Here is a 15,120-nt window from a genome sequence, read left to right as displayed (position 1 = left end):
GTGCGAATGGGTAGTGGGCTAGGGTCACTGGGGGCGAGTGGCTCGTGGGTTAGGGTCAGTGTGAGTGGGGGTGCGAGTGGCTAGTGGGTTAGGGTCACTGGGGGCGAGTGGCTCGTGGGTTAGGTTCAGTGTGAGTGGGGGTGCGAGTGGCTGTAGTGGGTTATTGGTGCTACTCGTTAACAGCACTTGTCATAACAGTCTCTCGCGGCTGTACGGGGATCTTTGTTGTTAGCTTTGTGGTCTGAGCAGGGAGCTCTTGACCCGCTAGGGGGCCACACTTCCCCGGTTACAACTCGCTCGGAGCGGCAGCGCTCTCGTGCGCACAGACCCTCTCACTCCACTGCTGGATGAGCACAGTCCCTCTCACTCCACTGCTGGATGAGCACAGTCCCTCTCACTCCACTGCTGGATGAGCACAGTCCCTCTCACTCCACTGCTGGATGAGCGCCTCCTAACGCCGTGGGGGTTAGTTGACCATCATACTTGAAATACGTCGGGCAGCGGCGGGTCGAGGAAGGCTTTGTCGCAGAGAAGTTCAGTGCACACAGTGCCGGATTAAGCGGGGCCTGGAGCACGTGTTATAATGGGGCCATAAAAAAACACGTAAATGTGAAAACACATTTTTTTTACTTGCATAGTAAAGTAATTGTATATTTTCATTTTCTATAAGCCAGATAATACGACAAATCGCTAACCTTATAAACACCCAGTAGTTCATAAAAGTTGAAGGCAGTATAATACCTTAGTAATAGAGCAAGTGAAGAATTACTTAACCGGAATTGATAGCTTGAAACATTTAGCGCGGGGCCCTTGAAAGCGCGGGGCCCGTAGCTACTACTACATGTGTAGTAGCTACTACACATGTAGTAGTAGCTACATATCTAGCTACTACATATGTAGCTACTACATGTGTAGTAGCTACATATGTAGTAGTAGCTACTGCTACACACGTAGTAGCTACTGCTACACACGTGTAGCAGTAGCTACACGTGTGTAGCTACACGTAGTAGCTACTTTTGCTACGAGGATAATCCGGCACTGAGTGCCCCAATGCATTCATTGCACAGCCCTCTGCTGCCCAACACGTGAGCTCTGTAGCCTATAGCACCTGTTACGCGCTAACCAGGCTTGCCACTGCTTAGCTTATGAGATATCTCGCCCGATAAAATGTGTTTTTTTATATACAGTACATATTTATTCTTACACTTGTTTGCCCAGAAAAAATAGCCTCACCTGATCGTCATGGCTCATTTTCAGGAGGGTCCTGCCACGTTTCCGCCATAGGGTGGGATGATTGCGATGCATAATGCTGATTCGGGTGATATTTTTCTTTTACATTTGGCAAATGTTGGAGAAAAGTGTGGCGAGTGGGCGGGGGCCATGAGGGGCGGGGCCATTGTGAAGCCACACCCCCTAACACTCCTCACCCCCTCCCCTGTGGCTCGGGTCGGGGGGTCCGAGTGTGTTCAGTGCTGAGACTCATTCCACGCAGTTCACCACCCACCACCACCGCCAACACCACTGTCACCGGTGACTCCAAGCCCGCTACGCACCTGGCGCTTTGCATCGAGGGAACACGGGATTCACTGGAGCAACCTCATCGCAGGCAACATCAACACCATCATCAACAACATCACCACCAACATCAACAACATCACCAACAAACAGCAGCAGCAACAACATCCAAAAAACAAGCAACCAGGAAGGCTCGCGCACCTGCTCGCTTCCTCGCCCCTCCCCCCTCTCACCTTAACCCACCACCACCCTCCACCACCCACCACCACCACCTTCTTCCTCGCCCGAGAAGACTGGGGGGGAGCAGGCGTTGTTGCGAAGAGCTCCTCGCGAAGACGAACGCACCGGGTTGGATTCCTCTACCCGGTGGGTCCAGCGCGTCTGGATAAGCAGTGCCAGGTCGGCTCGCTCGTGCCACCCCATCGGTCCCAGGCATGCTCGAGCGAGGCTGAGCGTCGAGCGGTGGACGTGGTCGACTCAAAGCGACTCTGGGAGACATGGGGGGCCAGGCTGCAGGAGCGAGGATGATGGGGCCGGGAGAGACTCGGATGTGGTGGCTGCTGCTGGCGGTGCTGAGTCAGGTCGCGCGAATCGCGGGCGCAGAGAGATTCGTGATCTACTGGAACGCGAGCAACTACAGGTACACTCACCTGTACACTCACATAGACACTCACCTGTACACACGCTTGCCTGTACACTCACACACACACTCGCCTGCACACTCACCTGTACACACACTCGCCTGCACACTCACATATACACTCACCTGTACACACGCTCGCCTGTACACTCACCTGTACACACACCCGCCTGTACACTCACATACACACTCACCTGTACACTCACCTGTACACACGCTCGCCTGTAGACTCACATACACACTCACCTATACACTCACCTGTACGCACGCTCGCCTGTACACTCACCTGCACACTCACCTGTACACACGCTCGCCTGTACACTCACCTGCACACTCACCTGTACACACGCTCGCCTGTACACTCACATACACACTCACTCACCTGTACACTCACCTGTACACACGCTCGCCTGTACACTCACATACACACTCACATACACACTCACATACACACTCGCCTGTACACTCGCCTGTACACTCGCCTGTACACTCGCCTGTACACTCGCCTGTACACTCGCCTGTACACTCGCCTGTACACTCGCCTGTACACTCGCCTGTACACTCGCCTGTACACTCACTCACCTGTACACACGCTCGCCTGTACACTCGTATATACACTCACTCACCTGTACACACGCTCACCTGTTCACTCACCTGTACACTCACATACACACTCACCTGTACACACGCTCGCCTGTACACTCACATACACACTCACCTGTACACACGCTCGCCTGTACACTCACATATACACTCACCTGTACAGACGCTCACCTGTTCACTCACCTGTACACAAACAAGTGTCGCTAAACACGAGAACACACACGCGTGTGCGATCACGTGAACACGCATGTGCAAAGGGCAACGCACCAGCATTCACACGCACGCCTGTGAACACATTTCTACACACGTGCACACGCGCACAACAATCAACGTGTGCACACTTTGAGCCTGGCTGTGCTGTTGGGGCAATCGTTGTTAGCGAGCGCCTATTAAGGCCGATCTCATCATCATTATCATCATTCAGGGGTCGCTAAAGCTGGATGCGGCTTCGTAAATCCGCATTAATGACGGATGGACTTATCCCGGAATGGGAACGCGGAGCTTCCGCCACTCGATGTGCAACGGCGGGTTGTGTTATCGCGACGGCGGTAATGATGAAGTTGTGGGGTTTCGTGGAAGTTGGCAACTTCGCGGTCGAGTGAGTGTCTGAGGCCAGTCCCACTGACGTTCTGGAAGGGCTGCAGCAGCGGTCGGCAACCTGCGGATCGGGAGCCGCTCTTGAAGGACGACTGCAGGGCGCCTCTTGGAATCTTGACTTGGGGGCTTTCTGTTTTTACCTCGCCGAATTTGAACAAAAATGTCTCTTCTTGTTACTTTGGTTGCCGACCCCTGAACATGGGAGTCCAGTTTACCATGGGAGTCCAGTTTACAATGCGAGTTCAGTTTACAATGCGAGTCCAGTTTACCATGGGAGTTCAGTTTACCATGGGAATTCAGTTTACCATGGGAGTTCAGTTTACCATGGGAATTCAGTTTACCATGGGAGGCCAGTTTACCATGGGAGTTCAGTTTACCATGGGAATTCAGTTTACCATGGGAGGCCAGTTTACCATGGGAGTTCAGTTTACCATGGGAGTTCAGTTTACCATGGAAGTCTAGTTCACCATGGGCAGGAGTCGGCAAACTGCGACTCCGGAGCCAGCATGCGGTGGCTCGTTAAGGACTGCTTCGTGGCAGTCGTTAATCGAGTGAACCACCGTCTCAGACGTCTTCACGTTGCGTTGGGGCTCTCCAATTGTCGCCATTGAGTGTTTCGCCGAATTGGAACACACAAACACACACAATGCCTTTTCTCGTTATTGTTGGTTGCTAGAGCCATAAGAGCCGAGTCCTCCTGCTTTAGAGCAGGGGCGGTCTGTGTAAAAAACAAAAAAACCTTCCTCTTAAGATATGTTCCCCTACAAGTGAAGACACGGACGAGGAGGAGAGTGGGAGGGGGTGGGGGGTGGTGGTTCCCCTCCAGGACGAGCTCCACATGGCCCGCTCGAGGTGTCGCCTACCGTAGAGTGTGACGCTGAAGCCGACAGAAAGTGGTCAAGGTTTCCTCTGCTCGTCCAACGGGTCCGTACGAGCTCAAACGTACGGAGAGGTGCGAATAACTCACGTGTAGCCGTGTGCATGTTGGTGTTCGTGAGCACCTATTAAGGGCGGTGAAGGGGTGGGTGGGGGGGCTCGTATCACGACCGGCCGCCTTTGTCTCTCCAGTGCTGATGTTTGCACACCGTACCAGGTACTTATTTAAGGCCGAGTCGACCTAGAGGAGGCGCAGCACCGATTGGTCGTGAGCGGGAATCTAACTCTGGTCGACGGGTTCAGAGCGCAGCGGACTAACCACTGTGTATCTGTGTGTATCAGTGGACTAACCACTGCGTATCTGTGTGTATCAGTGTACGAGTGGTGGACTAACCACTACGTATCTGTGTGTATCAGGGTACGAGTAGTGGACTAACCACTGTGTATCTGTGTATCAGGGTACGAGTAGTGGACTAACCACTGTGTATCTGTGTATCAGGGTACGAGTAGTGGACTAACCACTGCGTATCTGTGTGTATCAGTGGACTAACCACTGTGTATCTGTGTGTATCAGTGTACGAGTGGTGGACTAACCACTACGTATCTGTGTGTATCAGGGTACGAGTAGTGGACTAACCACTACGTATCTGTGTGTATCAGTGGACTAACCACTACGTATCTGTGTGTATCAGTGTACGAGTGGTGGACTAACCACTGTGTATCTGTGTGTATCAGTGTACGAGTGGTGGACTAACCACTACGTATCTGTGTATCAGGGTACGAGTAGTGGACTGACCACTACGTATCTGTGTGTATCAGGGTACGAGTAGTGGACTAACCACTGTGTATCTGTGTGTATCAGGGTACGAGTAGTGGACTAACCACTGTGTATCTGTGTGTATCAGGGTACGAGTGGTGGACTAACCACTGTGTATCTGTGTGTATCAGTGTACGAGTGGTGGACTAACCACCGTGTATCTGTGTGTATCAGTGTACGAGTGGTGGACTAACCACTGCGTATCTGTGTGTATCAGTGGACTAACCACTGTGTATCTGTGTGTATCAGGGTACGAGTAGTGGACTAACCACTACGTATCTGTGTGTATCAGTGTACGAGTAGTGGACTAACCACTACGTATCTGTGTGTATCAGTGTACGAGTGGTGGACTAACCACTACGTATCTGTGTGTATCAGTGTACGAGTGGTGGACTAACCACTACGTATCTGTGTGTATCAGTGGACTAACCACTACGTATCTGTGTGTATCAGTGTACGAGTGGTGGACTCACCACTACGTATATGTGTGTATCAGTGTACGAGTGGTGGACTAACCACTACGTATCTGTGTGTATCAGTGTACGAGTGGTGGACTAACCACTACGTATCTGTGTGTATCAGTGGACTAACCACTACGTATCTGTGTGTATCAGTGTACGAGTGGTGGACTAACCACTACGTATCTGTGTGTATCAGTGTACGAGTGGTGGACTAACCACTGTGTATCTGTGTGTATCAGTGTACGAGTGGTGGACTAACCACTACGTATCTGTGTGTATCAGTGTACGAGTGGTGGACTAACCACTACGTATCTGTGTGTATCAGTGTACGAGTGGTGGACTAACCACTACGTATCTGTGTGTATCAGTGTACGAGTGGTGGACTAACCACTGTGTATCTGTGTGTATCAGTGTACGAGTGGTGGACTAACCACTGTGTATCTGTGTGTATCAGTGTACGAGTGGTGGACTAACCACTACGTATCTGTGTGTATCAGTGTACGAGTGGTGGACTAACCACTACGTATCTGTGTGTATCAGTGTAGGAGTAGTGGACTAACCACTACGTATCTGTGTGTATCAGTGTACGAGTGGTGGACTAACCACTACGTATCTGTGTGTATCAGTGTACGAGTGGTGGACTAACCACTACGTATCTGTGTGTATCAGTGTACGAGTGGTGGACTAACCACTGCGTATCTGTGTATCAGTGTACGAGTGGTGGACTAACCACTACGTATCTGTGTGTATCAGTGTACGAGTGGTGGACTAACCACTGTGTATCTGTGTGTATCAGTGTACGAGTGGTGGACTAACCACTGTGTATCTGTGTGTATCAGTGTACGAGTGGTGGACTAACCACTGTGTATCTGTGTGTATCAGTGTACGAGTGGTGGACTAACCACTACGTATCTGTGTGTATCAGTGTACGAGTGGTGGACTAACCACTGTGTATCTGTGTGTATCAGTGTACGAGGAGTGGACTAACCACTGCGCCACCGCTCCACATAAGCACGCGCGTGCACAACGATCACACGCGCCACCACCGTTGGAGGTGGACTATGGACTCCTGCGATAGCCTTACCTGTGACGGCTCACCTGTGTGTGTGTGCATTCTGTGTGTGTGCATTCTGTGTGTGTGTGCATTCTGTGTGTGTGTGCGTGCATTCTGTGCGTGTGAGAGGATTATCGGTATGTCCATCAGTGTTTGCGTGCCTGTGTGTATCAATGTACGTGTGTGTTATCAGTATGTGCATGAGTGTGTGCGTGCCTGTGTGTGTATCAGTGTGTATGAGTGTGTGCGTGTGTTTACCCTATGCCCATGAGTGTGTGCGTGTCTGTGTGTGTGTTTGTCTATGTTATCGTTATGTTCATCAGTGTGTAAGTGTCTGTATTAGTGTATGAGTGTGTGTGTGTTATCAGAATGCCTATCAATGTCAGTGTGAGTGTTGTGTTATCGCGTGAGTGTGTCATTGTTATAAGTGGGAAGCACGTACCGCTACAAACCTGGCAACCCGAGTTAGATTCCCGTTCATGACCAACATCAGTGGCGAAATAAAAACTGTTCCTGTGTCTCGACGAGGTCGACAGAGCTTCAAACGAGTACCTTAACGCGATGGGTAATACATTAACACTGGGGATACAAAGGCGGCCGGGCGTGGTGCCGGCTATACCACTCCCATAGGTCTCTCGCGAACAGCACTTGCGTCAACATTCTGTTAAGGCTCCACGGGGGATCTTTGTCTTTGTGTTCTGCGTGTATCCCCGTGTTCCCACGTCATGTCTGTCTCGCGGAGAGCTGAGTTGGATAGCCCCCCCCCCCCGGGGGTGACAGGTGACAGGTGATGGGTGATGGGTGACGCATGACGGGCTGCAGCATGAGGAAGAACTTTAGCGTGGGAATGTAAAGCCATCACTACCACCGTCACCACGAGTCTCGTGCTCGTTAGCATCAGCGATATCCTCATTAGCATCCACATCATCGTCACACCTTCTACAACCAACACCATCGTCATCATTACCACCATCGTCGTCACAAACATAACCACCATTGACATAATCACTCGCGTTACCGTCATCATCATCAACAACAACAATTGCCTTCATCATCATCACCACCACAAACATTACCACCATCATGACCACCACTAACTTCCACTGCCATTACCATTACCACTACAATCATCATCACTACCACAACCACCACCAACAACAACCACCACCAACAACAACAATATTTACTGCATATTGTTGGTTGGCTACGTACGCTGCGAAAGAAGTTCAAAATACATACGCATAATCTACATCGTCATCATACCATTACTATCATACCATTACTACCATCCTCATCATAACTACCGACGCAAAATGCGCTTTCAGCATCATTAAAATACACTTTCGCCATCATCACAGCCATCATCACCATGGGCGCGTGCGTCAGCCGAATGTCACACATTGCCCCGCGGCAGTTTAGCACGAGTGTGGTAAATCACATGTGCGAACGTGTGTCTACGCATAGCCTTAACAGACTGTTGGGGCAAGTGCTGTTAGCGAGCACCTATGAAATCCGGCACGGTACACGAGGGGGTGGGTGGCCAACACCACGCCCGCCGCCTTTGTCTCCCCAGTGGCGATGTTTACACACCGCACCGGGTACTCATTTGAGGCTGAGTCGACCTAGGGGAGGCCCAGGACCGGTTCAGATAATCGTCACCGGTGTTGGCCGTGAGCGGGAATCGAACTCGGGTCGCCGGGTTCGTAGCGGAGCGCGCTAACCGCTACGCCACCGCTCCCCACAGATACACAGTGACATACATAGAAACATACTCAGAGACGCGAAGCCAAAATTCCCCCTTCTGTAGCCATTAAGGGCCCGCTAGGGCGAACACTGTTAGCGAGTCCCTGTTCAGGGGGTGGGTGGCCAGCACCGCGACTGGCCCTCCTCGTCTCCCCATGCTGATGTGTTTTTACACGTACTGTACTGATCTAGGGCTGAGCTGACCTAGGGGGAGACCCACGACTGGTTCGGATATTCGTCACTAAAGTTGGCCGTGAGCGCGACTTGTAGCGCAGTCCACGCGCCACCGCTCCCCACTTGCAGTCGTGTTATTATGTTGTGTTTTATATCATTCTGCGCCTAACCTGGACCCGTATCCAACAAGGGAGAGAGAGGGTCATTGGCTACAACACCCCTGGACACTTCACCAGCATTGTTGATACGAGCAAAGTCTAACGCTGCTGATGTTAAAAAACCGATCCAGGCATTTTTTGCCTCTACCGAATAACGCGCCGCTGAAGTTACTCCGCGCAGCCAGAAGTCCGCGGGGCTGATGGGATGGTTCACGACCCGCTCGTATATACCACACAGGCAGAGACCCGCTCGTATAAGTACAGTCCCATACGGTATATATGGTTTTTAAAAAATATATATCTTGAGAGATGGACATGTGAATGAGACGGTTGTCCGGGTATATTTATAGTTTTGTGAGTAAATAATGAGGGCTTGATTTCTTACGGCGCTGTCCGGGCCCGAGCTCCGGAAAATACGTGCAGAGCAGTAGGCTTTGCTGTCGGGACTTACCGCTGCCCACCATCGTACACGCCGTAGCAGCAGTCGCGGGCATATAGAAGCCTGTTGTGTATTGGTGATCAGTGCAGGATTAAGCTAGTGCGGGGCCTGTAGCAGGAATACAAAAAAAAATACGTAAATATTAAAACACGTAAATTTGTACTTGCATGGTGAATTAATTGTTTTTTTTTCATTTGCTATACAGCCAGATAATACGAAAAATCGCTAACCTTAAACACCCAGTCTGTTCATAAAATGTGAAGGCAGTATAGTACTATAGTAATAGAGCAAGTGCAGAATTACTGAACCGGAATTGATAGCTTGAAAGCATTTAGCGCGGGGCCCTTGAAAGTGTGGGGCCCGTAGCTACTACATATGTAGCTACTTTTGCTACGAGGATCATCCAGCACTTGTTGGTGGTGGTGATCGCCCATCCAAGCACTGTCCAGTCTCAAATCTGCTTTGCTTTCTGCGATCTCAGCAAGGTCCATGACATATGGTCACACAGAGGCTTAGCTATTCGCGTGTACGCAACAAACACACACGCACGCGCGCACCGAAATAAAGTTATGACGAATGCGCGCCACGTGTTGACGGCAATCTGTCAAACGTTGTGTGCACGTGTTATTTGGGAAATGTTTTCGATTTAAAGCTTTCGTGACTGCAGGGATTCATCTTCTTGGTTCTTTCGGTAAAGTCACGTAGAAGGGAAATAATAAAATAATAAAAATCAAACGTAATAAAATAAAATTCTCACGACGTTTCGGCCACAACACAAGTAGCCTTCCTCAGGTGAAGAAGCAGAACTGCCGGGAAGACGGCGCTCCAATGAACACTGCCAAGCTTGGCAGCGTATGTCGTGAGAATTTAATTTTATTACGTTATTTTTTTCCCTTCTACGTGACTTTACCGAAAGAACCAAGAAGTTGGGAAATGATGTTAAGACGTAATTAGTCACGAGCCTCCAGTGGGTAATTTATCACATTTGTCAGATTAGGGTGAGGTAAATACTTGTTGGACACACACCAGACACACAATCTACACACATCTAACACAATCCACACACACTAAACACAATCCACACACACACACACTTAACACATAACCGACACACAACCTACTCCAAGGCCGTAATTATGATAAATATTCGGGGGGACACATCCCCCCGAATATTCAAATATGCTCAAAATTTCCCCCCCCCCCCCCCAATATATTTCTATAAAATAGATGTATGTTTATATGATTGTAGTTATGGTTGTACTTTATTAATCCCTAATCTCTGCCATTACATACAATGAAACAACAAAAGGTAAAAAATAAAAAAACAGAGCAATGGAATACAATATACACGATTAGACATTGTTGTTAAAAAATAAAATAAAAAGTCCATCCCATGTGTTCGTTAATTGTTTAATATTGTAGGCAGGAAATTAGTTTTAAAACTATTATTTTTCTGGGGGGGGGGGGGGGAGACCCCCAGACCCCCTGGAAGATTTGGTCCCCCCTAATGTTGACTCCATGGCTACGGCCTTGACCTACACACACCTAACACACAAGCCACACACACATAACACAACCTACACACACACAACACAACCTACACACACACCTAACACATAATCCACACACACATACCACACACCCTACACACACACACACCTAACACAACCCACACACACCTAACACACAAGCCACACACACATAACACAACCTACACACACACAACACAACCTACACACACACCTAACACAACCCACACACACCTAACACATAATCCACACACACACATACCACACACCCTACACACACACACACCTAACACACAAGCCACACACATAACACAACCTACACACATACACCTAACACAACCCACACACACCTAACACACAATCCACACACACACATACCACACACCCTACACACACACACCTAACACAACCCACACACACCTAACACACAAGCCACACACATAACACAACCTACACACACACACCTAACACAACCCACACACACCTAACACATAATCCACACACAAACACATACCACACACCCTACACACACACACACACCTAACACAACCCACACACACCTAACACACAAGCCACACACATAACACAACCTACACACACACCTAACACAACCCACACACACCTAACACACAAGCCACACACATAACACAACCTACACACACCTAACACATAATCCACACACACACACATACCACACACCCTACACACACCTAACACAACCCACACACACCTAACACATAATCCACACACACACACATACCACACACCCTACACACACACCTAACACAACCCACACACACCTAACACATAATCCACACACACACATACCACACACCCTACACACACAGCTAACACAACCCACACACACATACCACACACCCTACACACAGCTACACCGTGCCCTGCTTTGGCTGGAGCCGCTGGTCAGACGCCTTTCGCGAGCCCGAGGGGGTGGGTGGGAGAGAGTGGGGGAGGGGTGAGTGGGTGTGAGTGTGGGTGTGAGTGAGTGTGGGTGTGTGTCACCACAGCGGAGATTTATGTAGTTACCCAGCCAGTGGTAAATATTTACACAACCCTCGCCCCCAAACACTCACCCTTAGCCCCAACACTCACCCTCGTACTAATCTTTAGCCTTAACCAGAGCCCAAACATTAAACTGAGCGCTAGCCATCGTCCCAACACTAATCCTAGCCCTAACACAACCCTGGCTCAGCACTAACCCTGGTCACAACACTAACCTTGCCCAACACTAATCCTAGCCCTAACACTACCCTAGCCCTAACACAACCCTGGCTTAACACTAACCCATGCCCAACACTAACCCTAGCCCTAACACAACCCTAGCTCAACACTAACCTTGCCCAACACTAATCCTAGCCCTAACACTAATCTTAGCCCTAACACAACCCTAGCCCTAACACAACCCTAGTTCAACACTAACCCATGCCCAACATTAACCTTGCCCAAAACTAATCCTAGCCCTAACACAACCCTAGCTCAACACTAACCCTGGTCCCAACACGAACCTTGCCCAACACCAACCCTGGTCCCAACACCAACCCTGGTCCCAACACCAACCCTGGTCACAACACTAACCCTGGTCCCAACGCCAACCCTGGTCCCAACGCTAACCCTGGTCACAACACTAACCCTGGTCCCAACACCAACCCTGGTCCCAACACCAGCCTTGGTCCCAACACCAACCCTGGTCCCAACACTAGCCCTGGTCCCAGTCCCAACACTAACCCTGGTCCCAACACTAACCCTGGTCCCAACACTAACCCTGGTTCCAACACTAGCCCTGGTCCCAACACCAATCCTGGTCACAACACCAACCCTGGTCCCAACACCAACCCTAGCTCAACACCAACCCAGGTCCCAACACCAACCCTGGTCCCAACACCAACCCTGGTCACAACACCAACCCTGGTTACAACACTAACCCTGGTCTCAACACTAACCCTGGTCCCAACACCAGCCCTGGTCCCAACACCAACCCTGGTCCCAACACTAGCCCTGGTCCCAGTCCCAACACTAACCCTGGTCCCAACACTAACCCTGGTTCCAACACTAGCCCTGGTCCCAACACCATTCCTGGTCACAACACCAACCCTGGTCCCAACACCAACCCTAGCTCAACACCAACCTAGGTCCCAACACCAACCCTGGTCCCAACACCAACCCTGGTCACAACACCAACCCTGGTCACAACACTAACCCTGGTCCCAACACCAACCCTGGTCACAACACCAACCCTGGTCCCAACACCAACCCTGGTCCCAACACCAACCCTGGTCCTGTTCTACCTCTATCCAGCTGCCCGTCTCGTTGTTCCGTCTGCAGGGCCGTAGTCAAACAGGAACTTAACCGGTCACGTGTTGAGCGTCTCGCCAACGATGAACAACATGGATATGCAAATTACAATAATTACCTCGACAACAAGTAAATCAATAATTACACCTCTGGCGATCCAATGCTGGATGGAGACCTCACCGCGCCGTGCAGTGTTGTTCGACCATACTTCACCATTCTGGTTCGTACGGGTCGGTGAAAGTCGGTGGGGTAAGGGGGAACTCCTAAGAAGCAGTTCAGGTATCATTCGCCATTGATGTTAGCCGTGGCTGGTTATCGAACGCAGGTTGCTGAGTTTGTAGTGAAGCTCACAAACCGCTGCACCATCGTTTCAGTATCCTTCAAACTATTAAACTGTGGAAAAAAATTATTTTACCAGGTAAGGCCCACTAAGATATATACTGTAGCTTTTTTTCAGAAGCGACCTGGCCGCAAATAATAGCTCAACGAAGTGACTAATAACGTGGACATTTATAGCAGCAAAATACTCTAAACGCGTGCTGATGTTGATTCTAAACGTGGAGGGAAAAACCGGAGGACTCGGATAAAAATCCATGAAACCACGGGGAGAGAGACACCACAAACTCAAAATATACAGCAGCAGGCGTCAGGGTCAGGATCGAATTCACGACCTCCTGTATACCTAGCGAGATAGTTAACATCTCACCACTGCGGCACCAATCAAACCACCACCAACAACAACAATAATGATATTCTTGGTTCTTTCGGTAAAGTCACGTAGAAGGGAAACAATAAAATTGTAAAAATATAAAACAATAAATTTTTCACGACGTTTCGACTGCAACACAAGCAATCAACAACAGGTGTGAAAACCACAGCAAGAAAATTTGAAAAAAGTGGCGTTTTTTTTTTACGTTAGCCACTTTTTTTTGCTGTGGTTTTCACACCTGATGATGATTGCTTGTGTTGCAGTCGAAACGTCGTGAGAATTTTATTGTTTTATATTTTTATTATTTTATTGTTTCCCTTCTACGTGACTTTACCGAAAGAACCAAGAATATGAATCCCTGCAGTAACGAAAGCTTTAAATCAAAACAATAATCATGCTGAATATAAAATATACATTTCAACACTGCAAACCGTAATAATGAGTCCGGGGGGTCCAAAGTGTGGTGTGCCCCACGTGTGTGTGGGCACGGTCGGCCCTGCTGGGTCATTGGTGTGGCGTGACTGTGAGGTGTAATTGACGCTGTAATTGGGAGATTTGGGGTGAGGACATGGGAGGATTACTCTCACCCGCAGGAACGTGTGGGCAGCAGTGGCAGCACTCGTGCCGAGCAGCAATAACCTGCCTGGGTTTGATTCCCAACTCGGGCGCCTTTCCGCTCGGAGTTTGTGAGTTCTCTCCCCCTGTTCTGCAGAGTGTGAGAGTGGCTGTGGGGAGACAAAGGCGGTCGGGCGTGGTGCTGGCCACTCACCCCGTCGTGTACTGTTCCGGCCTTCATAGGGGCTACTCACTAACAGCACTTGCCCTTACATCTGTTGAAGGCTATTATAGGGGGGATCTTTGTTTGTTGCGAGTGAGAGGAGGGAGCGGCGGTGTAGCGGGTAGCGCTACGCTGCACTTGCGGACCCCGGTGGTCCGAGTTCGATTCTCGCTCGCGACCAACGCCAGTGACGATTATCTGAACCGGTCATGAGCCTCCCCTAGGTCGACTCAGCCTTAATGAGTACCTGGTGCAATGTGTAAATGTCGCCACTGGGGAGACAAAGGCGGTCGGGCGTGGTGTTCGCCACCCACCCCCTCGTGTGCCGTGCCGGCCTTCATAGGCGCTCGCTAACAGCACTTGCCCCTACAGTCTGTTAATAGGCTATAAGCTTGTTAGTGAGTGTGTGTTAGTGATATTTAGATGTTTTCAGCCAATTATTGAGTGTTTGTACACGTGGGAGGACACAGAGCGACCAGAAAAAACGCACGCGTGCGAGGGGGCAACACTGTATCCCATTCAGAAGGGGCAGATGATATTAGCCATGGTACGGCTCCGCCTCTACGCAGAAGGGCTGTTTCGCAACCCATCTGTGCCGGTGACCCACCAACCCTCGCAGCTGCCTCCACAGTAGTGCTGGGTCACAGGAGGAGTGCGCCTGTAATACACCGGTCTGGCCGTGGCGCGTCGAACATTCGTCTCGAATGGCAGAAC

General features: G+C 50.1%; 1 protein-coding gene across 2 annotated transcripts in view; it reads left to right on the top strand.

Moving 5' to 3' along the window:
• Positions 1–1,472: 1,472 nt before the first annotated feature.
• The window catches only part of LOC116942080 (ephrin-A2-like), a 41,359-nt gene continuing 27,711 nt past the window's right edge, over positions 1,473–15,120 (top strand). Inside the window, exon 1 of one of the 2 annotated variants that reach the window (XM_032953640.2) lies at positions 1,473–2,155. In XM_032953640.2, the coding sequence (XP_032809531.1) occupies positions 2,013–2,155 (143 nt within the window). In that variant the 5' untranslated portion in view covers positions 1,473–2,012. The remainder of the gene's footprint in view (positions 2,156–15,120) is intronic. The other variant, XM_032953639.2, reaches the window with a different exon arrangement.

This window comes from Petromyzon marinus, chromosome 13 (genome assembly GCF_048934315.1).
Source record: "Petromyzon marinus isolate PM22_M1 ecotype Great Lakes invasive population chromosome 13, UKy_Petmar_22M1.pri1.0, whole genome shotgun sequence".
NCBI classification, from domain to species: Eukaryota; Metazoa; Chordata; class Hyperoartia; order Petromyzontiformes; family Petromyzontidae; genus Petromyzon; species Petromyzon marinus.
The sequence above is the reverse complement of the archived record's forward strand: the minus strand, read 5'-3'. Positions and strand labels throughout refer to the sequence as shown.